General features: G+C 57.6%; 2 protein-coding genes across 2 annotated transcripts; both read left to right on the top strand.

Annotated features, from left to right (window-relative positions):
• Positions 1–2,584: 2,584 nt before the first annotated feature.
• On the top strand, positions 2,585–6,230 carry HIC2 (HIC ZBTB transcriptional repressor 2). The gene is given in 3 exon segments (XM_021687938.1): positions 2,585–2,610; positions 4,405–5,521; positions 5,523–6,230. Coding segments are annotated over 3 exon segments (1,851 nt in total).
• Positions 6,231–22,528: 16,298 nt separating this feature from the next.
• TMEM191C (transmembrane protein 191C) lies at positions 22,529–24,871 on the top strand. The gene is made up of 10 exons (XM_021687940.1): positions 22,529–22,683; positions 22,989–23,112; positions 23,244–23,294; positions 23,443–23,520; positions 23,680–23,736; positions 23,861–23,920; positions 24,051–24,115; positions 24,198–24,270; positions 24,526–24,566; positions 24,667–24,871. Exons 1-10 carry the CDS (start codon positions 22,529–22,531, stop codon positions 24,869–24,871), a joined length of 909 nt encoding a protein of 302 aa, XP_021543615.1.
• The last annotated feature ends 1,063 nt before the right edge of the window (positions 24,872–25,934 follow it).

The following is a 25,934-nucleotide window of genomic DNA, read 5'->3' as shown; positions in this document are numbered from 1 at the left end:
CCCTGAGTGGGAGTCTGGGGTGTCTGGGCCCTGGGCCTGCCCTCACCTCAGTGTGTATGTGTGTGTGTGGCAGGGCGGGGGTGTGTCTGGCTTTTCTCTGGCAGGGACTTGGATGGGGAGAAAAGGGCATGAGAATTCAGCAGAGACCTGCGTAGTTCTCTGCCTAACAGCCCAGCTGGGTAGGTGGGGGTGGACCATTTTGTAAACAAGGACCTGGGAAGGGAATCCAGGTGTTATAGCCAGGTCTCTCTGTTCATTCTCCCTTCTGTGTTCACAAGAAGCCAGAGCTGGCCTTCCCCAGGGACTCTTTTCCTACTGCCCTTCCCCCAGGGTCAGCCTAGCCAGGGTCTCATCTCCCCCTCCCCCTCTCCCCCCAAGATGGGCTAGGTCTTGGCCTCAGAGGAGTACCTGATGATCCCACTGCCCCAGATCCTGGGCTTCCTGGAGCCAGTGCTCCGGCAGGCAACGGTTCTGAGCTGGGTGTGGATCCTTGGGGCTGATAGGCACGCTGCCTGGGCCTGCTGCCAGGAGCTGGTGCCAGGCGGTATCTTCATCCCAGCTTGTGGGCTCCTGCCAAGGCTGGGCACCAAGCCCCTGGACCTGGTGGGGGCCTGCGCTGCCAGCTTACTGGGCCAGCCCCCACGGTCATGTTTCCCTGGCACCCCGCCTCCCCTGGGGCTGTAGCCTCTCCAGCATAGGTGCCTGCTCCTGCTCCAGCCCGTGTTGAGCTGTAGGGCAGAGGATTGTCTGCTTGTTCCTGTTGGCTGGGAAGAAGAGAGCAAGGCTTTGCGGGGGTCCTGGCCCCGCAGTAGTGGGGCGCCCCTCCCCTGTGGTGAGGTTAACATCGGTGGTGGCGGCCTGCCTGGCCCCGCCTGGGGTGGGAGGCAGGTAGGGTGGCATTGTGCTGGCTCTGACCGCCCAGCAGGCAGCCCTGCTGTGGCCCCACCCAGTGGAGGGCACTGGGGAGGCGACTCAGCCCTGTCCTGTGGAGTCCCTGTGGGGAAGTTGGGCCCAAGAAGAGTCATGTCTGACCCAACCTCGGAGACCTTGTTCAGTCTCTCTGCCTTCCCGTGGCTGGCGAAGTGGCTGGCAGGACTGGAGCAGTGAGTACCTGTGGAAGCCCCCGAGTTCTGTTCTGCTGCCCCCTCTGTGCCTGGTGTTCAGTAGTTGTTGGCCTGATCTCTGACGAGGGCAGGTAATCCCTATTTGCGGGGTCTGGTATGTGCTAAATCGGGGGCCACCGTGTGGACGCTGTGCCCCAGCAGGGCTTGGGTTGCCCTGAGATCTGGTGGGGAGCAGGCTGTGTGGTGGGCATCTGGTAGGCTCGAACACATCGCTGTGGCTCCCACTTCATTTTTCAGGGCTGCTCTCGCCAGCGCTGAGGTGGTCTCTGCCCCCCTTCCTAAGGCTGAGCTCTACTCTGTCCTGCTGGCCACCTCTGGTGTCACTTGGCAGGAGAGCCTGAACTCTCTACACACGCAAGGGGTCCAGGGCCTTCATTAAATGCAGACGAAGGTGCTCTCAGGCCTCTGGACCAACAGAACTGGTTCTCCTGCCATCTGGGCCATCGGTGGGATTCTGGACCAACCGTTCCCCCTCCCCACTTTCCCACACCCCCGGGCCACCCCATGAGAGGAGGACTGTGTTGGGGGCCAGAGAGACAGCTGGCTGGCTGGAGCAGAGGCCTCCCAGCCACCCCGCATCCCGGGTCTGGTCACATTCCTGAGGGACCTGCTGAGCCGCCCTGGCCCTGGGGGTGGGGGAAGGGCAGGCAGGGATGGGCTCCAGGCTGCTGTGCGCCTCCGCCCCCACCCTTGGCTCCATTCCAAGGGAGCCCAGGCTTGCTGAGTGGGGTGCAAAAAGTCAGAACCTCAGGATCCCCCTCCCTGGGGACCTGCATCTCTGGGGGAGGGGGGGTGGTGGGGGCAGAAGGAGACCTTCACATCTGGCGGCAGCTGGCTTTGGTGGGCTGGTATTGAAAGGCCAGGCCTGCAGAAAGTCCTGCGAGGGGAGGCCATGTGGTCCGACTGGGCTGGGCAGGAGGGGGCTGGGCCCTCTGGGCAGGGAGGGGGTGGCGGGAGCAGATCAGGAAGGGAAGGAGGCAGGAGAGCCAGAAGCGGTTGAGACTGGTTCTTATAAATAGCCCATTGCACTAGTGCCTCCAATTTTGACCTTTTGTTATGTAAATGTGGCCAGCCTGAGAAGGGCGTTGCCCAGGCCGCCTGCCACCAGCGCCCCCACAGGCCTAGGTGGCCCTGAAGAGTACCCTAAATCTTCTGGGTGGGAGGAGAGTGCAGCCCTGCTGAGCTCTCCAGGCCTGTGGCCTTCCCTGCGACCGGGCCTGATGGCTGCTGGGCACTGTGGCTGCCCCTGGCACCCCAGCCAGAGAGACCCCAGACCTTCCCAGGAGTGAGGGCTCCGGGACCACCAGGTACCTGCCCCTTTACTGGCGCTCCTTCTTGCCCTTGGCTGATGTCTGTCCGGCTGACCCTGTCCATCTTCTCCTCCCCAGGTGACCAGGCATTGATGCACCCCCAGGGAGGCCGCGCGCTCAAGGAGGCCACCCCCGCTGGCTGCTGCGCACATGGTTTCTGGGCCCCTGGCACTCCGGTAGGCTGGGGAGGGGGGGAGGCGAGGGGGAGGGCCACCTGGGCTGCCCACACAGCCCTGCAGTTCGCAGCCTGGCCCTTTGTGTGCACACAGTGCTGGGTAGCATGCAGGTGAGGCTGGGGCCCACTGCCCTCAGCCTGCAGAGGAGGGGCTGCTGCGGCTCATAGGCTCTTGGAGGACGGGACCTCCTGCCCTTGGCCTGCCCTCTCTTGCCAGCCTGGGAGCACCAGGTATCCTGAGTGCTGGTGGGGCTGACACTGCATTTCCCTGGGGCTGGGTGTCCCGGCCAGTGTGGAAACCGTGCCTTGGGCTCTTTGTCCCTTCCTGGCTGGCTGAGGGGCAGGGGGTGGCAGAGGGTAGGTTCCCTCGGGACACAGGCTCTAGCCTCTGAGCCCCAGCTGAGCGGTCTTGTAAGGCTGTGCTGGCTGAGCGGGTGCTTGCTGCCTCCTATTAGGCCCTGAGTGCTAGCTTGCGGCCATGTCTCCCCATGTGTGTTCACAGTTCCGAGGCCACCTTTGGGGTGTGCGCGGTTATTAGGGTTTTCCTCTGTCTTTGCAAATGAGGGCAGGCATGGGGCAACGGGGCGCGGGAAGTGTTTGTGTTACAGGAAGGCAACGTGGGCGTGATCCCTTCAGACTCTGCCCCAAGGGAGGCAGGACTGGGCTGGGTACGCTGGTAGAGGCAGAGGGCTCCCAGGTGGGGCAAGGCTCAGAGTAGTCACTTTCAGAGATTGAGCCCTGAGCCGAAGGACGTGAAGGTACCCTTGTCAACTGCATGGCACAGAGTTGCCTGTGGGAGGGTGCATGTTCCCTGAAGGGCCAGAGGGAGCAGGGAGCCACACCTTGTGCGTCAGGTCCTGCTGCTCATCGGGGTGGCTGCCTGGTCAGAGCACCCTGCTCTCAGAGACCCATGTGCATGCTGTTGCACAGCCCACCTGCACGGTTCCCGTGGAGGTCAGAGGCCTCTCTCTGTTTATTAATGGCATCAGTTAGCGTCTGTGCCGGTCTGGCAGGGCCAGCTGGCTGCTTTTCCCGGGGCCCCGGTGGTGCCAGGGGCTTGACCAGGCCCCCCTTTCTGCTCAGCACCTAGAGACCCAGGCTGGGGTGCTCAGGGCCCTCCCGGGGGGCGAGGCCCTTGTGGGTTGGGAGCAGGCACTGGCAAGGGACTGTGGCTGGACTGCAATGTGTCTACAGGCAGGACTGAATGTTGGCAAACCTGAATTGGGAAGCCACGGGTTTGAGAGGCACCCGGGGCAGAGCAGAGGTCACAGGTGGAGGCTGCATATTTGATTTGGTCCACGTGGTATTTAAGGAAAAAGAACCTTTATTTGGCATTGGGAGATTCAACCTGAAAATCTCAATTTCTAGCTTGTCCTAAAAACTGGGAAGTTGCCTGCCCATGTGGGAAGTGAGCCCACCTGGGAGCTTCTGCTCACCTCAGTCCCTGCTGCTTCCCAGCACCTCACAGTCCCCTGCTCGTCATTTTTTAGTCTCCTGCGGGCTTGTGGCCGACTTCTTTAGTGTGGAGAGGGTGCCCTGGGCTGTGGAGCCAAAGTCACATCCCATTTTCTCCGCTCGGCACCAGGTGACCATTGTCCTCTGCTTCTGTGCAAATGGGACCGGTGCCCCTGTCGCTTTTCGGGCAGCATGAGTCCCCATGGGTAGTGTGAGTTCCTTTCCTGGGTACCATGCCTGGTGAGGCCTCCCTGAGCACCACCACAGCCCCACCCTGTCCTGGAGCCCTTGCCGAAGGCTCCCAGGTGGCTAATGCCCATGCGCCTGTTCTTGCCCACAGGTGGTACGCGTGGGCGGGGCGTGGGGACATGGGGCCCGACATGGAGCTGCCCAGCCACTCCAAGCAGCTCCTGCTGCAGCTGAACCAGCAGAGGACGAAGGGCTTCCTGTGTGATGTCATCATCATGGTGGAGAACTCCATCTTCCGTGCCCACAAGAACGTCCTGGCTGCCAGCAGCATCTACTTCAAGTCCCTGGTCCTGCACGACAACCTCATCAACCTGGACACGGACATGGTCAGCTCCACGGTGTTCCAGCAGATCTTGGACTTCATCTACACGGGCAAGCTGCTGCCCAGCGACCAGCCGGCCGAGCCCAACTTCAGCACTCTCCTCACTGCCGCCAGCTACCTCCAGCTGCCCGAGTTGGCAGCGCTCTGCCGCCGTAAACTCAAGCGAGCCGGCAAGCCCTTCGGCTCCAGTCGGGTGGGCGCCACCGGCATGGGGAGGCCACCCCGCAGCCAGCGGCTGTCCACAGCCTCCGTCATCCAGGCGCGGTATCCGGGGCTCGTGGACGGACGGAAGGGGGCCCACGCCCCCCAGGAGCTCCCCCAGGCCAAAGGCTCGGATGACGAGCTCTTCCTTGGAGGCTCCAGCCAGGAGGGTGTGCATGGCCTGGGCCGGGCCGTCTGTCCAGCCAGCGGGGAGGCCGGCCTGGGCAGCTGCAGCACCAATGGGAGCAGCGGGGGCTGCGAGCAGGAGCTGGGCCTGGACTTGTCCAAGAAGAGCCCTCCCCTGCCTCCCGCCACCCCCGGTCCCCCCCTGACCCCTGACGACTCAGCCCAGCTGAGTGACAGTCAGCACGGCTCGCCCCTCTCAGCCTCCGCCCCTCCTGTTGCCAACAGTGCCTCTTATGCTGAGCTGGGGGGCACCCCCAATGAGCCCATGGACCTGGAGGGGGCCGAGGACAACCACCTGAGCCTGCTGGAGGGGCCCGGTGGGCAGCCCCGGAAGAGCCTGCGGCACTCAGCCCGCAAGAAGGAGTGGAGCAAGAAGGAGCCCAGGGTGGGGTCCCCCTTTGAGCGGAGGGAAGCGGGGCCCAAGGGCCCCTGCCCAGGGGAAGAGGGCGAGGGGCTAGGGGACAGGGTTCCCAATGGCATCCTGGCCAGCAGTGTTGGGGGGGGGTGGCCCCAGTGGGCCCTACGTGGAGCCCCCGTACCCCTGCAAGGAGGAGGAGGAGAACGGCAAGGATGGGAGTGAGGACAGCGGGCAGAGTGGGAGCGAGGGGGGCAGCGGCCACGCCGGCACGCACTACATGTACCGGCAGGAGGGCTACGAGACCGTGTCCTATGGGGACAACCTGTACGTGTGCATCCCCTGCGCCAAAGGCTTCCCCAGCTCCGAACAGCTCAATGCCCACGTGGAGACACACACGGAGGAGGAGCTGTTTATCAAGGAGGAGGGTGCCTACGAGACGGGCAGCGGGGGCGCCGAGGAGGAGGCCGAGGACCTGTCGGCGCCCAGTGCGGCCTACACGGCCGAGCCCCGGCCCTTCAAGTGCTCGGTCTGCGAGAAGACCTACAAGGACCCGGCCACGCTGCGGCAGCATGAGAAGACACACTGGCTGACCCGGCCTTTCCCCTGCAACATCTGCGGCAAAATGTTCACGCAGCGCGGCACCATGACGCGCCACATGCGGAGCCACCTGGGCCTCAAGCCCTTCGCCTGCGACGAGTGCGGCATGCGCTTCACCCGCCAGTACCGCCTCACTGAGCACATGCGTGTGCACTCGGGCGAGAAGCCCTACGAGTGCCAGCTCTGCGGGGGCAAGTTCACCCAGCAGCGCAACCTCATCAGCCACCTGCGCATGCACACCTCTCCCTCCTAGAAGCCAAAGACCCTTCTCCCCGGCCCGAGGCTGCCCTCTGCAGACTCGCCCTCGGGAGCCAACCGAAGGAAGGAAGAAAGAAGCACGGAGGCCGGGCGGGAGGGGCCAGGACCCCCAGGTCCCGTGGGGGTGGCTCCTGGGGGCACCTGCAGCCAGCCCCGCCCCCCACACCCAGAGCTTTAATGGACAAGTCTGTACCAAGGGAAGCGAGAGGAGGGAAGCCGAGAGGCCCGAGCTCCGAGTGCACATTGCTGGTGTGCAGTCTACCTCCCGATTCCACCCTGGCCCCCGGCTTCCTGAGAGGGGCCGCTGCAGGGCCTGTGGGAGTGGGTCACGGGGGTCTCGATGGGACCTGGCCCCTTTCCCGCAGGCCGGGTCAGAGCAGGGGGAAGTGGGGGCCTCCCTCCGCTGGGGAGGAGCAGGGCTGCCCCGTGGCCAGGGGCGCAGTCTGTGTGCGTGCACGAGTGCTTGTCTGTGTGCGGGCCACCCTGGCTCTTTGGGGAGCGGTGCTGGAGGGGAGGGGACGGAGCCCTCCTTCCTCGAGCCAGGGGTCACTGCTCACTGGCGCTAAGACAGTCAGGGGGCCCCCACCGCCTACCTCTCCACAGCTAAAGAGCCCTCTGGGCCTATGTTGCTGTTATTCCTACTGATCTGTTGCTTTTTTCTTTTTGAATTTTGTTTTTTAAACCAAAACCAACAAGAGTTTATTTTCCTCCCGGCCCCTCGGGGCTGAGCCTGGGTCTGCAGACTGAATGTACAGGGGCAGCTGCCCCTCCTGCCCCCGCCCTGGCTGTGGGCTGAGGGGCGCCCACCCCTCCAGGCCCCAGAAGCCCTTCTTGGCCAAAGGCTTCCCTGGGCCCCGAGCCCCGCCTCGGCTGCCTCAGGAGAGAGAGAGATTTTCCTATAGTTTCTGAGGAATATTCTTTGTTTAGAGGTACTTCTTTTTTATTAAGAGAAAAACCAGTGTAACGTTTATGTGAATGTTTGAACTGGAAGGTCTGGGATTTGTGGGGGGGGAGGGGGGAGGCTGGACTCCATGCCAGAGCCGTCGGTACTCTTCTTTTTTCATTTTCTGTGTGTGTGTGTATGTGTGTGTGTGTGTGTGTGTGTATGTATGTATGTATGTAGTGTGCGCGGTGCATGTGGACAGATAACTGAGCTTTCCTTCCTTCCTTACCGATCAAGGTGGAGAGACTTCTGACCTTTTGCTACCTCTTGAATCCACGAGAACAGTGTGTTGGTGGCTGGCAGCTGAGGCCGTGACACTTGGTTTCCTCCTGTTAGTGTGCACAGGAAAACTCACGTGTGAGTGAGCCTCCTGGGCCCCCCCCCCAGCGCCCTCAGAGAGGGGCTCTGCGCCCCAGAGCGCACCACTCATTCTGTCCACCTGCAGGTGTTCTGAGTGTTGCTGAGCATCAGGGAGTCCGTGTGTGCTTCTGATCTGGGCCTGGGTTGGGGGGGTGGTGGGTGAGTGCTTCAGCCCCAGCCCCATGGGACATCAGGGCGTGGAGCCTCACCGCCAGGGCCAGCTCCTTGCAGCTCCCCACCAGGGCCAGGATGAGGTGGAAGTGAGCCCCCCCCATCCTGCCCCTTGGGCCTGCAAGAGCCGGAGCTTGGGAGAGCAGCAGCCCCTGCCAGGCCAGTGCAGAGGCATGGGGAGGCACTGACCAAAGTGATGTATACCCCCCTGGGGGACAGGGAGGGGGCCTGCCCTACTTTGGCACCTTCTTGGGGCGGTCCTAACCACTCTGGCAAGAGGCTGGCTGCCACTAATTGTCTTGGCCCTGTCTGGAGTCCCACCACTCGCCCCTCACCGTGGGTTTTCTCTTCCAGCCTCAGGACCCTTCCATGGGCCAAGGGTCAGGCTCGCGAGGCCAGACCAAGGCCGCTGTAGGGCTGGGCCAGCGGCTTTGTTTTCATTTTGCTTCATGCTTTTTATTTTTTTTTTCTTTCTACTTTTAAGTTCAGACCAAAAAATTCTAGAGTCATCCTCTACCCTCACCCCTCCAGAGACCCTCCAGCTGAAAACAGCCTGAGTTCAGGGACCCGAATGGTGAAGGGCGTGTTTTGCAAGTGAGGGCTCCTGGCTGAGCCCATCTCAAGGTGCCCCGAGCCCCAAGTTGGGTCTTAACTCCCTCTGGGTGGGAAAGGAACACTGGACCCAGGGTCTCGTGTTCCCGGAAGTCAGGTGAGGGGGGCAGGGTCCTTTCCAGGCCTCTCCGCCCTCCCGACCCCACCCCACTCCGTCAGCACTTAAGCCACACGACACAAAGTCTGTACTGCACGGGAGTTGTACGCACGCGCGCGCCCGGCCTGTGTGTGGCCTCTTGGGCTGTGGGCGGCTGCATTCATGAGGTGACCCGTGAGAGTAGGTGATTCATTTGCAGAACTTCAGGGACTGGGCGCAAAGGCCCCTCACTCAACGACGTTCGTGCGACATAGTATTGTACCCACCTGAGTATTGTATCGAGCCTTTTCTGTATTTTAACAAGAAAGCAAAACACTAGTTTCCTATTTAAGATTTTAAGGGTTTGTGGGGAGGGGTGGGACTAACACAACACTTGGTTTTGTTTTCTTTTCCCTTTGATTTCATGTGGAGTGTGTGCTTGCGAGTGTGTGCGTGGAAATGTGTTAAGAGCCTCACAAGGAAATTAGGCCGTTGGAGGCCAAGGGCGGCTTACAGTTCTCTGCTTTAGTCACTTAATTCCTGAATGTTTCGGAGAAACAGGAAACAGAGAAAATAGCAGATGTCATGTAGGAAAGAGAGGATAAACAAACAAACAAAAAAAAACAAAAAAAAAGAAAAAAAAAAAGCTCATACCCAAATTCACAAAACCTATTTTTTAAACCAAAGCACATTTTGAATGAGTATGGAACCTCAATGGGCTCAGAAAAAAAGATACTAATATATTTATCTCATTGTTTACATAAACTTTTACAGTTTCAGACCTCAGCAGCTGTAAGGCCAGTCCCAGTGAATCCCCACCTTACGCTAGAGGCCCTTCTGAGTCAGCTCACGGGCAGAGGGGCGGCCGGGGCAGGCACGGAGCCCCCCTGGATTCACCTGAGCCCTCCTCCCCAGCCCCAGGCCTCTCAAAGCCCAGCTGGCACCAAAGAGCGTGGGCCGGTGCTGACCGGCCCCCAGGCCTCCTGGCCGGACCGTGGGGGTCCCGGCCAGCTGGCACAGCAGGGGATGGCCGTTGGCTCTGGCCATGGGACCCGAGTCTGGGCTAGGGCCCTGGGATGGAGGGCCCCCCATCTCCCCCACTCTGCCTGCGACCCTCGGGGTGGGTTGATGTGAGGGTCCCTCTCAAGCCAAAAAGCCCCGGGACCTTTGCACAGCTCCGTTGACTCCAGTGGGTCCCCACCCCCAGGGGACACCCCCACCCCCACCCCCGGCAGTGGGTGGGGGGGCTTACTGGGCTGGTCCTTACCAACACAGACGGTGCAAACACTCTAAACAGTGTTGTTTTTGTATCAATATGTTTGTGCAGTGATGAATGTATTTATTTCTCAGACTTGGGGAGAGTGAGCGGCCAGCTCTGCCACCGCTCGCTCCCACCAGACCGAGCCACCCCAAGGGCTCCTCCAGGATTGCAAAAAAAGGTAAAAAAAAAGAAAAGACGAACCTTTAAGCAAATAAGAATCTCAGAGACTCGCAGCATAGCCATACACCTCAGCCTGTGAAATGAACAATCTGGACCTTGACGGACTTTTGGAACCTCACGCAGCCGTGTGTGTACTTCCTGTTCGTCACCACTCGGGGGCGCTGGGCTGTCCCGCTGTGCCCCCACCCCCACCCGGTCAGTATTCACTGGACTGGGCCGTGTGCAGGAGTGCGATCTGGGCTGGGCAGGCTGGGCAGGCAGACCCTACCGCCCTCCCCACAGCCGTCCTGAGTGGGGGAGGCCTGGGCAGCCAGGAGGGCAGGGCTCAGGGAAGAGGTGGCTGCATCCGTCCGCCCCCTAGCTTAGGGGACGAAAGCAGAGGCACCAGGCCTCTGAAGAACAGACAAGGGATCTCAGCCCTGCTGTGCCCCTCAAAGGGACCAAGGCCCTTGCTCTTCCCCATGGTCACATTGGGGCAGACGTTACTGAACCTGTGAATCCGATGCCAGGAGTGATGGGATGGAGAGGGACCTAACCAGAGCCTCAGTGTGACATTCCAGATCAGGGGGTGGATATGCGCTGTGGGAATTGAGGCTGCCCAGGACCCCCCTCCTAGGAACCCTCCCCCATCAGCTTCAGTCACCACTTTAATTTTTCTACCGGGAACCCCTCCCCCTACCTCACCTTGCTATTTATTGCTGTAATTTATTGACCTCAAAAATGCTGCATAACAGACCTCACTTGGGGCAGGGAGGATCCCCAGGGCTCCCCCCCTCCACTTGGCGGGGCCCCGTGGGGCCAGGTGCTGAGGGGAGCCTCCCTGTATCCCACCCATCACTTGTTTTCCCCCTCCCCCCTTGGGGGACCCCAGTTTGGGCAGCTGCCCATTTGCAAATACCTCGAGGGGGAGGGGGAGGGATGGGGTTATAGCTGTTTTGTTTAATCAGAACTGGAAGAGGGATCACGTCCTACTCTATTCCCTTCCCAGAAGGGGGAGGGACACTGTGATCGCACTCCTGTACTGGCCACCGCCGCTGTCAGTCATCACATCGAGCTCACTTCCTTTGAGAGTTTGGATAAATTCAGGTCAGAGCTGCAAGTATGCAGCCCTCAAGTGTCATAGAAAAGCAATTCACCGACGACTGATCTCTCCATTCAGAAGCGTGCAGTCTTAATGTACAGTGATGAGAAACTGTTATTTTATGATCTTTTCATTAAAAGCTTGATTGAAAACTATCTTATGTGGGGCTTCTGTGTTCTGTGGTTGTTCTTACTAAATGACATACTGCTTTCCTTTCTGTGTCCAGCACTTCCAAGACCTAGGAGGGCAGGAGCTGGGATGGGCATGTGCCCACTACCGTCCTAAGGGTGGGTTTCAGATGGGGCTGGGACCTCACTTGGCAACGTGTGTGCATCCTGGGCTTGGGCACTGGTCCAGGGACCCAGCACCCTAGAGTCAGTATCCTCTTGGGCAATGTTGTCCCGGGTTGGCTAAGACGGTTTAGGGAGCAGTGGATATGTTGGCGGGGACAGGGACCTGGTGGACTGGATGAGGGGAGGTCTGGCCCATGCCCAGGACCACCTGTTGGAGCAGCAGAGTCAGGCTGGGGCAGGGCAAGGGCTCTCTCTTGCCCACTGCTCCTGCTTCCTGCTTGGGGTCAAGGAGGGGAGGAAGGAAGGGATAATCTTAATCTCCAGAGGCAGGGACAATAGTTCCAGTTTCCTTCGGGACTGTCCCTCCCACCTACCAGCGTGGGAATTCCCAGGATGAGTGAAGATCCGGGAGGAGCATCAAGGATGGGACCGGGGAGGTGGTCAGCCAGCTTAGATCCCTGACTGGGGGCTTCAGATGTCCAAGTGGCTCCAGGGAAGCAGCGGTTGAGCCTGGGACCCCCAGAAGAATATGGGCATTGCTGCTCTAATCCATGGTAAGTTTTGTTTAATTTTTGTTTTTTTAAATGTGTGTGTGTGTTTTATTTTTAAGTAATCTCTACGCCTAATGAGCTCGAACTTAACAACCCTGAGATCAAAAGTCACATGCTCTACGTACTGAGCCAGCCAGGTACCACCTGTTCTACTCTTTTATTTATTTTTTAAAAGATTTTGAGAGCATGAGAGGGGGGAGCAGGGAACCTGATGCGGGACTCCATCCTGGGACTCCAGGACCATGACCTGAGCTGAAGGCAGTCACTTAACCAACTGAGCCACCCAGGTGTCCAGTTCAACTCTCTTAAAATTCTTTTTTGGGGGCGCCTGGGTGGCTCAAGTCGTTAAGCGTCTGCCTTCGGCTCAGGTCATGATCCTAGGGTCGTGGGATGGAGGCCCGCATCAGGCTCCCTGCTCAGCAGGAAGCCTGCACTTCTCCCTCTCCCACTCCCCCTGCTGGTGTTCCCTCTCTCGCTGTCTCTCTGTCAAGTAAAATCTTCAAAAATTATTTTTTTGGTTTTATCAAAGCAATAACTGACCATAGTTTAAATAATCAAAAGTTCCTTTAAAAGGCTTAAAACAGGGACACCTGGACTGGCTAAGTTGGAAGCCCATGTGACATGTGATCTTGGCGTCATAAGTTCGAGCCTCCCTTTGGGTGTAGGGATTACTAAAAAAACAAAAAGTCTTAAAAAGAGTTTTTTGTTCCCTTAGCCCTATCACAATGTATGCAGACATCCACTTTTAATTTGTAGCATTTCTTATGTATCTCCACATTTCTAAATAGTAGTATTATCCTGCTATCTTAATTCATCCTTTTAAGAATCTGGACCTATAGATGAAGATTTTAGTTCATTTTAGTGCATTTATATCCTCTTCCCCTTCCCTTAAATTCCCCAAGTAGTTTAGTTCAATCTAGTGGTTGGGAAACTTCTGTAAAGTAGCCAGATAGTAACTATTCTAGGCTTTGTGGGTCATAGAGTCTCTGCAGGGACTTCACAACCCTGCTGTCATGGTGCTAAAGCAGCATGACAATGTAACAGGTCGGCATGGCTATGTTCCATTGAACTCCATTTATAAGAACTGGTGAAGTATGCAATTTACTGATCATACTTGCCATGATCACCGTGTGTCTTTGTTCACTGCTGAGCCAAGTGGTGTAGCACATCTTTTTGTACCATTTCTTGTTCTCGTGGAGGTTGATTATGTTTTCAGTTACTCAGATTGATTTGTGTCTCTGTCTTCCTCCGCTCTGTAACTCTGTGAGATCCTTCCCAGTACAGTTTCCCGCAGAATCAGACGCTATCTTTTCTGTTATTTGCCCTCCACCCCCAGGGACACCCATGTGGAACCTGCTGCTTTCCTGCACAGATGGGGTGGGAAAAGTTTTCTGTCCTGCTTTGGAAGCCCAGCTTTCTGGATCCTGTGTGTTCTTTTCTTAGATTATACATGCTTGTTTGGGTAGTATGTTTTCTCTGGTACCATCCTGAGAAAGAACATATGGGAGGTAGGTTTTTTGAAACTTTGAATGTTGAAAATGTTTTTAAACTATACAGAATCGATAGTTTGGCTGGGTATAGAATTGTAGATTGGATATCATTTTCCTGCTGAATTTGGAAAGTGTTGCTTCATTGGCTTCTACCTTCCAATGTGATGAGAAGTCCAGTTCCCTTTGTATGTAACCTTCTCTGGAAGCTTTTAGGATTGTCTCTATTTCAGGTGGTTTGTCATTCGTTGGGCTGGGCACTTGATGGTTTGGTTTCATTTTGGATACCTGTTTCTTCAGTAAATCTACTGGTTTTTGAAACGTGTCAGCCGTTATTTTTAATTTCCCTTCTTTGATTATTGCATTTTGTTCTCTTTTCATAGATTTAATCTCTAAGGGAAATTTAATTTTTTTTTTACATTTTCTTCTGTTCCTTGTATCTAATTCCCTTTTAGATTCCCGCTTTAGGTTAGTTTTTACCTTTTAAAAAATAATTTTAAAGGCTTTCCTCAAATGTTGGGTGACCTTGGCAGGTCTGATATTCAAGAATGAGACCCTAAAAAGCTTCTTGGAATCAATCCAGTGGTCACCTAAGATGTGTGGGATGAAGGGAGATGAGACACTGCTTTCTCCTGTGCTGAGCTGGCCGTGGTGCTTCTGAGTGAGAGGGCCTTATGCGGAAGTGGGGCTTGAAGAGCATTCTAGAGAAGGGTGAAAGATGAGATGAAATACCCTATTGCAGGCTGACCGTAAGTCAGGGCTAGGTTAGGGAGGAGTTCCATAGTTAGAAATCAAAGACAGATTTTGATGTGGGCACTGCTGTTTCCTTCCATAAAGTGTTTAATCTAAAACATGCCTCTTTCCAAAAGCCATTTGAGGTAGACAGCAGTGAAAGAATTCTTTTTTTTTTTTTTTTTAAAGATTTTATTTATTTATTTGACAGAGACAGCGAGAAAGGGAACACAAGCAGGGGGAGTGGGAGGGGGAGAAGCAGGCTTTCCGCCTAGCAGGGAGCCCGATGTGGGGCTCTATCCCAGGACCCTGGGATCACGACCTGAGCCAAAGGCAGACGCTTACGACTAAGCCACCCAGGTGCCCCGTGAAGGAGTTCTAAGTAGTCAAGAATGAGCCAAAAAAAGGAACAGGGAAGAGTAGGAAAAAACTCCTCTGTTGTCATTAGGCCAAAAATTGTGAGTGAGGGTCATGGTCGGCTCTGTGTGTCCAAACAAGAAGGAAGGAGGGAAAAAGGACAAGGTCAGGATGAGTGAACTAGAGGCTGTTTCCACTTCCTTGCGTGAGGAAGTATCTAAATATTTCAAGAACTGTTTCCCAGGAGACCTTCTACAAGGGCGTTTGCTAAGTTGTATACCAAACGGACAGGGAACTTTGAAATGGCCCCTTCCTCAAACCTGGTAAAAGCCAGGGTGTATCATTGAAGTCTCAGGTATGCCACAAAATGTTGCCGTTGGTGATTCTGAGGTACCACCCCTGCTTCTGTGGGCCACCTGTAGGTGTTGTGCACATCCAGAGTCTGAGTGAGAATGTGTGGACACGTGTGAGACCTATGCTTGAATGGCCCAGGCACCCGACTGGCTCTGCCCATCTCCTTGGCACAGGCTGGCCTTGGCCCTCCTACAGCCCTGGGCCTTGAGGAAGGAGGCTGCTGGGAGGCGGGGGCGGGGAGGTACCCTTCAACATAGGGATTCTGGAGGACAACTCAGCCCATAACGGGGTACACAGGGGTGTGCCACGTGCAGCCTTAGGTGGCCACAGGAGTCCCAGGCAGCCCTCCGTCTGTCTGTGTTCACACCACAGGCTCTGCAGGCTTGGCCTCATGGCCTCGCGTCGGCCCCTCTCTCCTCGGGGCAGGAAGCCCAGCACCCCCTCAACCTGGAACCTGCAGGAACCTCGCCCTGAAGAAAGCGGTCACTGAAGAGGGCGGTCCCCTAGCAGCTGGCTGGAGGAGGGTGGCCAGCAGAGGGCAGCGTGCGCAGGCTCCCTGGGAGAGCAGGTGGCCACGTGCCCTAGACGGCCTCTGCATCCCACCAGCTGAGAGCTGGCCTCTATGCTGGAGAAACCAGATAGAGGAAAGGGTCTGATTTCTTGGGAAAGGTGGGGAGTGGGGCAGGTGTTGGCATCAGTGTAGGAGGCTGGCCCACTCTCTGGGCCGGGGCTGTCTTTCTCAGCATGAGGCAGAGATGCTGGAAGTCTTACCAGTCACCACCCGGCCATAACGAACCCCCTGTCCTGGGCACTTGGCTTTCTGGGAAGAGAGTCTGCAGTTCTCCTTCCGCCTGCACTGGTCTCTGCAAATGCCGCTGACCGGTGAGTTTAGGAAATGTCACCAAACGGTTTTGGTGTTAGCCTATTTCATGGTCAGCCCTTCTTTCTGGCCACAGGTGACAAAGCTGATCGCCACCTGCAGGTGTCCCTGATGTGAGATCAGGGCCAGCACCAAGGGGATGTCACCATTGGCTTCTCTGTGGCAGGTGGGTGTGCGTCCAGTCCTGGGTTTGTTGATGGTGCATGAATGTGGCCCCTGACTTCTGGGATCCTTGAGTCCTGTGGAGGGACCAGGCAGGTAAGTACTAATGCCGCCTGAGTCCCCATAGCCCGCATTGCACCAAGTGCTCAGCCGCACTAGCTCTTCTGCTCACCCTGGGGGTAAATGGTGGTACTGCCCGGATGGCCGGTGACTCACAGGGTGGGTGGGGCCGTGTCCGCAGGAGGTTTCCGGAGCTCTGGGACAGAGGGCCACCTGGTGGGGACTCATGCCGGGGCCGTGACTGGAGGCAATGGCCCTGGGCCACAGTGCTCTGTCCCAGGCAGCCAGAACAGTATGGAAGAAGGCCAGGGGAAGAGTCGGTGTGTTGCTGGAACTGAAGCAACCTCCCAGTGGCCAGAGAGGAGTGTGTGTGGGGAGAGTGGCCCCAGACTCCAGCCAGGTCAGGAAGGGCCTCCAAAGCCAAATCAAACAGCCGGGCTTGCCCCCAGGGTGAAGGAGCCATGGGTAGCTCATTGCCTCCCCAAGAGGGCCCTGCCCTCGAGGGGCCACCCCCGGCACCGGGAGACGGAAAGGGGTGTGCGTGCGTGCTCGGGCTGCTGGAACAAAGCCCCACGCCCTCTGGAGCTTGACCGGAAGTTCTCACGGTCCCCGAGGCTGAAGCCTGAAGCCACCTCTCGACAGGGCTGGTTTCTCCTGAGGCCTCTCTCCGTGGCTTGTAGACGGCTCTCCTCCCTCGGAGAGCGCCTGTGTTCAGATTTCCTCTTATAAGGATCCCAGTCAGATTGGCTTAGGGGCCACCCTGACAGCCTCGGGTTAGCCTAACCACCTCTTTGAAGACCCAGGCACATTCTGAGGGGCTGAGTCTTAGGACTTCAACATAGGGATTCTGGAGGACACAGCTCAGCCCGTAACGGGGTACACAGGGGTGTGCCACGTGCAGCCTCAGGCGGCCACAGGAGTCCCAGGCGGCCCTCTGTCTGCGTTCACACCACAGGCTCTGCAGGCTTGGCCTCATGGCCTCGCGTCGGCCTCTCTCTCCTCGGGGAAGGAAGCCCAGCACTCAGGCCTGTGCTCGCTGCGGCGGGCGCCTGCTGGGCTCCCATGCCCTTTAGTTAGGGTGTCGTCATCCACAGGGGCAGGCTGTGGGGTCAGAGGAAGAACGTGGTCTTGGGCCACACCTGCCAGCAGTTTGGATCCCAGCTCTTCAGGATCATGGCCGGTTTGTGGCTTATGTCCTTGGATAAGACTCTGCAGTGGAGACAGGCTGCCCCATGTCCACTCAGCAACTCTGTATGCGCCAGGCCCTGTCCTAGCTGAGCTCCTATTCCAGTGGGGGACACAGTAAAGACAGTAGGTAATACATGCTAGGCAGGCACAGAGAAAGCGCCACAGGGAGGGGGTTGCACTTTGGGTAGAGTCGCCAGGAAAGGTTTTTTTTTTTTTTTGGAGTACATTTTCTTTTTTTCTTTTTTTAAATTTTATTTATTTATTTATTTGAGAGAGAGTGAGAGTGAGAGAGAACAGAGGGAGAGGGAGAAGCAGACCTGCCACTGAGGAGGGAGCCTGATGTGGGGCTCAAATCCCAGGACCCTGAGATCAAGCCTTAGCAGGCAGTCTGCTTGAGAACTCTCTCTCCCTCTGTCCCTACCTCCCTCCAGCTCGCTCGCTCTCTCAAATAAATAAATCTTTTAAAAAAATCTTAAAAAAAAAAAAAGGAATCCGGAATTGGGCTGAAAGATGTGAGGGAGGGGGTGGGCAGTGGGAAGAGCAGGTGCAAAGGCCCTGTGGCAGGCACGTGAGTCTAAGGAGCAGTAGGAGACAGATTTCTGGGCTCAGAGGTCAGTTGCCTGGAGGAACAGTCTAGGCTGAGCCCTTGTGACGGTGTGGACTTGTGGGAAGTTGCCAGAGGGCTGAGTGTGTGTGTACGTGTGTGTGTGGGGGGCAGTTGTCTGGCTGCTGTGGGGCGACGAGGTGGGAGCAGGCTGACTCCTTAGGAAGTTTGGGAATGATCCAGTCTGGCACAATGGCATTGAACATGGTTAGAGGTCAGAATTTGAAAATTTGTTTTTTATTTAAACTTATTTAACAAGTGCTTCTGTGTCACTTACTGGGTACCAGACATCTTCTAGCTGCTGTGCAAATAAACATCAGCTTCTTTATTCCTCATAGCAGCACTGATGAGGTAGGTGGACTCTCCATTCACAGTGGAAATGGAGGGACGGATAGGGCAGTAACTTGCCATGGAAGAGCCCCCAGGATTTGGTGACAGGATGGAGGGTGGGAGAGGTCAAGGAAGCAGGGAAAGCATCAAGATTTCTAGGGCCACAGCTGGAGAAGAGAGGGCAGGACTAAGTGGAGAGGCTATGGGGGCAGCCTTGGGGGTGAATCTCCTAGTGAGGGTACACGGTGGTAATTGGGCATCACCACGTGGAGAGGGCTCAAGCCCAGGACCCTGCATGAGATCTCCGAGGGGGAAAGGGAACGGAAGAGGCACAGCTGTACAGAGAGGGGCCAGAGAGGAGGGAAGCCCAGTGCAGGGAAGGGGCTTTAACCAGGGGGCTGAGACCTGCTTGCCTTGGGTGAGCCCTTGGGATTGGGGGCCACTCCCCTCCCCCCAGCGTGAGCCTGGCTTCAGGAGAGTCCTGCAGGCCTTCCGTGGCAAGCGAGCTGCATGGAGGCCAGGTTGGCACGGGTCGGAAGTGGTGGTCAGGTGCCCGTCTTCGAATAGTGCCCATCTGAGACTCGACTGTCCTGTCAGGAAACCGGCTGGGAGTCTCTGTCACCAGCCATGCTGGGCATCAGCGGGCCAAGCAGGTCTTGTCCCAAGGCTGTAACTGGCTTTCACCGGTCTTACATGCCACAGTGCTTTCCTTCTGCCAATTACGAATCTTTATTTTTTCATTATAAAAGCAACAAATGTCCAAAAAAAAAAAAAAAAAAGGTAACAAATGTTGACCATGAAAAAAAAAACAACCCAAAACCCAGATCCAAAGAAAGGAGCAAATAAGAAAGCTCACTGTTGGGTCTTTAGAGTGACTGCTGTCGCAGCTAGCTGAAAGTCTAACAATTAAAACAGGCTCTCACGAATAAGAGCTACGGTAGGAATTGGTCAGGGAGGGCCACAAAAACCTTGTGGTCAGCAAAGTCCTCACAGAAAGGGCAGCAGTCGAGCAGTGATTCAAGGGAACAGTGTTGGGAACAGCGGAGGAAAAACAGTGAGACATCAAACTAGACAATTTGTTCAAGGGACTAAAATGGGGTTCACATTGGCCATACTGGGAAAAAGACAAGAAAGAGGCTGGCGGGTGGGCAGGGCCCATGTACTGGGGACCTCGTACACCATAAAGCACTTTTTGGTTTTGTATTCTTCAAGGGAATGCTTTTGGTGGTGGTTGTTGCTTAAAACCACCTAACTTTTTTTTTTTTAATAGTTGTTTCCATGGAAACTTCATTATTTGATATATCCTAGTTACCTACATCCTTTTTCTATTATTGGGCAAAAAATAAAAGTTTAAGGGGCGCCTGGGTGGCTCAGTCATTAAGCGTCTGCCTTCGGCTCAGGTCATGATCTCAGGGTCCTGGGATCGAGCCCCGCATCGGGCTCCCTGCTCAGCGGGGAGCACTGCTTGTGTTCCCTCTCTCACTCCCCCTGCTTGTGTTCCCTCTCTCTCTGTGTCTCTCTCTGTCAAATAAATAAAATCTTAAAAATAAATAAATACAGATGCAGGGGCAGGGCCGGTGGGGGGGGGGTGTCACTCATCAGCTCCTCCTCTGCTGCTGCAGAAAGAGAACCCAGGGAGTGAGCCCTTGTCACCGGCCCATCCTGGCTGGATGCTGGCTGCCCACTTCCCTCCTGAACATGGGTGGGGACAGGGGATCGAGCCCTGCATTGGACTCCCTGCTCAGCGGGGCGCCTGCTTCTCCCTCTGCCTACTTGTGCTCTCTCTCTGTGTCAAATAAATCAAATCTTTTTTTTTTTTAAAGATTTTTATTTATTTGAGAGAGAGTGAACATGAGTGGGGGAGGGGCAGAGGCAGAGGGAGAAGCAGGCTCCCCACTGAGCAGGGAGCCCGATGCAGGGCTCGATCCCAGGACCCCGGGACAATGACCTAAGCCGAAGGCAGACGCTTAACGACTGAGCCACCCAGGCGCCCAAATAAATAAAATCTTAAAAAAATATTTCAATATGTAATCAGTGTACAAATTATTAATGAGATGCATGGGTGTTTTGTTGTTGTCATTTGTTTGTTTTTCTTTTAAGTAGGCTCCACGCTCAACATGAGGGTCAGACTCAGACCCTGAGATCCAGAGCTGTGCACTCCGCAGACTGAGCCCGCCAGGCGCCCCAGGGAGATGCCTGTTTTACCGCCCGCCACATCTTGGTTTGGACTCGCCACCTTCAGCTGCTCAACAGCCACCATCTGGACTGCATGTGTGGAAGTGGAGACAGAAGTCCTAGTGCCGAGAGCCAGCTGATGACGTGGAGGACTGGGAGGTGCCAGGCTCAGCGCCCAGAGGCTTAACTGTGTGAACTCATTGGCTCCCCTCAATCCTTTGAGGGAGAGTCGGTAATAGCCCCACTTTACAGGTGAAGAAAGAGACGCAGGGGCTTGGGAGCCTTGTTGCGGGTCACAGAGCTGGGAGGGAGGGAGCCAGGGCTCTGGCTAGAGGGGACGGACGCCTCCTCTCTCATTCCAGTGTCGGAGGGTTTTAAGCCCCCATCCCTAGCCCCTCATGGGCTCAAACCAGGCTTCCACCGGGCCCCAGGGAGCCTTCCTGCTGAGCAGGCGGAGCGGCCATGGTGGGCAGCTGCTGGGAGCAAGGGGTGTAGGGGAGGCTGTTCACGTGAGGGCCAGGGCGCTGGGCGGAATGGCAGCAGGGCCTGAGCCTGCTGCGCTGCCCTGACGGTTTGCGAAAGCCCCCAGCCCGGGAGAGGCTTCCGTGCCAGATAGCCAACGAGAGGCACCCACGGCTGTCCCAGCTGGTGCCTCACCCCCGCGTGGCCCTGCGATTTGTCCCAGGCTCTCCCCAGTGCCCCCATTTCTCCCTATTCAGTGCCCACCGTGGTGCCTGAATCCATGGCCACTCTCTCTAAGATTCACAGCCCAGGGAAACGGGCTCTACTTCCCGGTGGCAGGCCTGCAGGGAAGCTGTGGCCATTTTTAATCTACCGTGTAAGTAACTCAAAATGACTTCAGTCTTGCTTAGTGAGAAGCAGCCCAGCTCCCCTTGATGTCTGCAAAGGTGTCGCCTCCTGGTCACTCTCTGTTGTCCCACTGTGGTATAGTATGCATGGCCCTCATCCTCAGCCCAGGTCCCTGCACAGCCCCCTCCTCCCACCCCCAACCCCCTTCTCATCTTCCCCACCCCCTGGGACTCACCCCTGCGTACTTAGTTTCAGTAAATACTACCATGGGCACATCTCATTCTACTTGCTATTTTTTTACCATCAGCATTATTTTCAGGTCTCTTCATCTTGATTTTTGTAGATCCTAGCTCATTTTAAGTGCTCTATTGGATTCCTTTATAAATCATCTCCTATATCACATTTCAGTCTTTAATTACACATTGGTGGCACTTAGGCTGCTCCCAAGGCTTTGCAAACGTGTAAGAAAGCTCCTCTGAAATTGTGGATCATGGAGGGCCGCCATACCCAGTCACTGTTCATCCCCAGCGGCTCCCCCAAATGACCCAAAGGTGGTGCTGGTAGCAGGGCACAAGGATTCCTGTTCACCCACATCATTGCTTATATTTGATGCCAACCAATCGCCTTCCTGTTGGCTGCTCTAGTTGATGGAAAATGCAGACTGTCTCTTCAGACTCCTCCTGGGCATTCACGGTCTCCCCACTGAGCAATGCCCCATCAGACCCTTTGCCCTTTGATGTTTGGTCTTTCTCATGATGGCCCCTGGATTTCCCATATAGTCTAGTTACTAATCATCAGATTACAAAGATTGCAAAGGTTTTTTCCTATTCTGTCACCCATTTGTAACATTTGTCCATGGTGTTTTTTTTTTTTTTTTATTTGAGAGAGAGAGAATGAGAGAGAGAGCACATGAGAGGGGGGAGGGTCAGGGGGAGAAGCAGACTCCCTGCCGAGCAGGGAGCCCGATGCGGGACTCGATCCAGGGACTCCGGGATCACGACCTGAGCCGAAGGCAGTCGCTTAACCAACTGAGCCACCCAGGCGCCCTGTCCATGGTGTCTTTTTGTTCCAAGTGGATTTTTTTTTTAAGTTTATTTATAATATAATAGTGCCAGATAGCCTGGGGGAGGAGCAGAGGGAGGGAGAAGCAGACTCCCCGCTGAGTAGGGATCGCAATTCGGGGCTCGATCCCAGGACCCCGAGATCACGACCCGAGCTGAAGACACATGCTTCACCGACTGAGCCATCCAGACGCCCCCCAAGTGGATTTTTAAGAGATATAAATTACATATGATAAAATGCATAGATCTTAAGTGTTCCATCCAGTGAGTTTTGACTGATGTCTACGCTCAGGTATAGTTTGCAAGTGCCATCTTCAATACCGGGGAACCAATCATGCCTCCATTTTTCTGCATTAGGAATTAGTATTTTATTAACCTTTTACTGATCCGATTTTGGCTCCTGCATAACATTTTTTGTGTGAGGGACGAAGTGCGCTCGCTGCCCGACTCGCGTCCGCCGCGGCTCGGGGCCGGCGCTCGGGCGCCCCCTGCCGCCCATTGTGACGTCGGCCGCCGGCCAGATCCCCGAGGCGGGCAGCGGCGGCGGGACCGAGCCCCTGGAGCCATGGCCGAGACGCAGGAGCTGCTGCTGCAGCTGCAGAAGGACAACCGCGACGGCCGACTGCGGAAGCAGGAGCTGGAGGAGCTGGTGCGCGGGCTCGAGGCCGAGAGCGAGAGCCTCACCGGGCGCCTGCAGGACCTGCGCGAGCGCGAGCGCAGGTGCGCGGGAAGGGCGGCTGGATGGGGGCGAGGTGGGCGCACGAGGGTCAGTCCCACGGCGGCGGCACCCGGGCCTGGGCAGAGCCGCCGGCCGGCCGGTGGGTTACTCCTCCCCGCCGGGCCCGAACCTCCGCTCTAGGCCGGCGGGACCTGGACGATCTACTCGGGGCACCCACGAAGGGGAGGGTGCGGCCCCTCGGCGCGGGCTTCCTCGGCCCCATCGCAGCTGGCCTTTTCCGGGGGCCGCGGGAGCCTGAGCACCTGCCGCCTCCCGCGGTGGCACCGCCTCAGTTTCCCCTCTGCAGCCTGCAGCGGAAGCGAAGCCAGGTGGCACGGAGCCTGCGCGGGGAGGCGCGCGAGGCGGCGCGGGAGCGCGCGGAGCGAGCGCGCGGGCTGCTGGAAGCGGCGGAGCAGCACCAGCAGGACTTGGTGGGGGCGGGGCCCTGGATGGGGGCGGGGCCAGCGGGGAGGACCGGAGCGGAGCCCTGGATGGGGTACTGCCAGCCGCGAGGCTGGGGTCTCCGAGAAGCCCAGACAGACCCCCTCGACCCTCTCCGCAGGAGCAACACAACCGACAGCTGCAGGAGCAGTGGGAAGAGCTGTCGAGTCAGGTACATTAAGGAGACGGCCCGGTCTCTAGCTTCCCCTAGGAAGTCCCACTGTCGTCCTCGCCCCCGTTTTCGCCCTGTCCCCGCCTCCCAGGACATTCCCCGCCCCTCGAAGCCCCGCAAACCCCACCCTCCCAAAACCCATCCCTAGCTCTTCTACTACGGAGGGGAACAACTGAGTCAGCAGCGCGCCGAGCAGCAACTCGGGACCCAACTGATGGCGTTGCAGGTGTTTGGGTGGGACCCCCAAGGCCGGAGCGGCGGCGCGGGCGGGCCATGATAACCTGGGGGCGCGGAGGCTCCCTGAGGGGCGGGGGTGGGCAGAGCGGAGGCGTGGGTGGGGACCCGGGCGTCCTGGACTCCTGACATTCCTTGGATCCGTCGGAAGAAACAACTGGAGCTGGTGGAGGCCAAGCACGCCAAGCAGGCGGAGAGCCTGCGGCAGGTGAGGACAGAACCGAGGCCCGAGGGAGAAGGTCGGCTTCGGGTGTGGGTGGAGACTGGGCAGGTGCGGGAGGATGGAGAGGGGCGTGCTACCTCGAGTCTCATTGGGGCTCCCCTCATCCCAGGGCGCGCAGCGGACTGAGGAGGCCTGGGCCAGCTTTCAGGAGCAGAGCGGAGTCCTGCAGGTACCGCCCCCTCCGCCCCGAGAGCCGCTCATGTCCGACTCCCCTCCAACCCGCGAGCTGCGCCCCCCCACCCCCGCCGCCCCCGGGGTCTCCTACCCCCGTCCTGAGGCCTCACTCCCACTTCCTCCAGGAGCTGCAGGGAAAGGTGACGGAGGCGGCGGCTGCGCTGGACGCCTCGCGGGGCGGCCTGGAGCTGTAAGGGGGCCAGGACTGTGGGGTAAGGTGGGGCGACAGTGGGGCCGAGTTAGGTCGCCCACCTCGACGCCCTTCCCGGCAGGTGCGACTCCCAGCCTCGCCGGGAGCAGGACTGCGCGGGCTCGCTCATGGAGGAGGTGGCCAAGGCCGACTGTGTGAGCGCGGGCCGGGGCTGGGCGGGCGGGCTGGAGTCGGGTCCCGCCCCGGCCCCGGGCCACCCGCCCCCTCGGGGCCCCGCCTCCCCTCGAGGGCCCGCCCCCCTGACGGACCCGCGACCCCCGGGCCCCGCACTCGGGGTGGGGTGGGGGGGGTTCTGGTCCTTTACGACTCCCGCCCCCTCCATGAGGGACCCGGAACTCGTGGCGCCCCCGCCCCGGAGCTGAGCTAGACACCGCTCCCTCCCTCCGCAGGAGAGGCGGCTTTTCACCGGCACTGGCAGGGCGGGCATCAGGTGAGCATGGTGGCAGGCGGCGGGCGCGCTGGGCTCGGGTCCATCCCACGACTTACCCGCCACCTCCCCGCCGCCTGTCCGTCGGTCCTTGGGTTTGCAGGCTGTGGGCGCTGGGCGCGCTGCAGACGCTGCTCTTGCTCCCGCTCGGCGTCCTGGCGCTTCCGCTGCTCTACCTGACGCTCGTGAACCCCTCCGCCCTCCGCCGGGGACTCCCGCACTTTGTCTCGGACGCCGCCTTCCGCCGCCTGCGCTACACGCTGTCCCCGCTGCTCGAGCTGCGCGCGCGCGGCCTGCTGCCCGCCTAGCGCGCATCACGCCGGCCGCGGCCGCCTGCACCTCTGTCTCCCGTGTGGTTTCTGGGCGCCTGGGTGGAGGCCGAGGGGGGACTCTCGGGGGTGGGTCATGTGTCCCTTGGCCCAGCGGTCCTGGCACCTCGGGCTCAGCGGGTGCAGGGCTTTCCGGGCGGTTCTTGGATTTGGAGAGGCTGCCCCGGGCGCCCGGTGGCGGAGCCCGCGACTTGGGCCTGAGCTGGGCGCGCCCTCGTCCGGCACCCGCGCCTTGGTTGGGGGGGTGGGGGGTGGCTCGCACCAAGGGTTTCCCGGGAGCCCTCCTAGGAGCCCCTTTCCTACAGTCCCTGCTGCCGCACCAGAGCCAACTTGGAAGTTGGCCAGTATCTTTTTGCTAAATTTGCTTTTTCTGTACTAGTGAGCCTGGGGGGCAGAGGAGCAGTCGGGGCAGGCCTTCTCCGTGGAGGTCCGTGGTTCCCCTGGCCCGGCTGCGTGGGGGTTGAGATCCCCGCAGCATCCTTTGGTTTTCTCCGGGCGGGTTGTTCGGGGCGCCGGCCTGGGCATTCCTCTCCTGTGGTCCCCTTGCGGGGCGTGCCAGCTTTGCTGGCTGTGCGCGCTCACCACGGCGGTCTTCGTGGGGAATCGGCTTTTTATTTAGGTGAAGTGTTCTGCTTGGTGAAAATGATGAACCTTGAGTTTTTTTGTCTAATACAAATACTGTCCTACTTTTATTCTTCACATTTTTTGGTAGTGAAATTGTTCTGTGTTGTGTCCTTTTTGCGGGTGCGCGTGCACACACATCCACACCCATCGACCCTCCCCCCCCACACAGGTTTTTGCTGTGGTCTCCAAACAATCGTTTTCTTATTGATGTGTAGGTACTTTTTCTTTTAGTCCTTTTGGGGGTAAATTTGTTTATGTAATCCTGTGTATATATTTCATCAAATTTAGGAATCGTGTGCTGTGTCCTAAAAAAAAAAAAATCCATTCTTGTCTAGGAGTCGTAATATTCTCATACGTTAAATACTTTTATTTTTATTTAGTTTTTTTTAGATTTTTTATTTTTTTAAGATTTTATTTG

Source organism: Neomonachus schauinslandi, chromosome 14 (genome assembly GCF_002201575.2).
Source record: "Neomonachus schauinslandi chromosome 14, ASM220157v2, whole genome shotgun sequence".
In the NCBI taxonomy this organism is placed as follows: Eukaryota; Metazoa; Chordata; class Mammalia; order Carnivora; family Phocidae; genus Neomonachus; species Neomonachus schauinslandi.
The sequence above is the reverse complement of the archived record's forward strand: the minus strand, read 5'-3'. Positions and strand labels throughout refer to the sequence as shown.

What these genes read in the sequence shown, in the direction of transcription:
- TMEM191C (XM_021687940.1), top strand. Translation starts at nt 22,529, where the DNA reads ATGGCCGAGACGCAGGAGCTGCTGCTGCAGCTGCAGAAGGACAACCGC. An exon ending in CTGCGCGAGCGCGAGCGCAG is followed by an intron (nt 22,684 to 22,988) that starts GTGCGCGGGAAG and finishes TCCCCTCTGCAG; the next exon opens with CCTGCAGCGGAAGCGAAGCC. An exon ending in AGGTGGCCAAGGCCGACTGT is followed by an intron (nt 24,271 to 24,525) that starts GTGAGCGCGGGC and finishes CTCCCTCCGCAG; the next exon opens with GAGAGGCGGCTTTTCACCGG.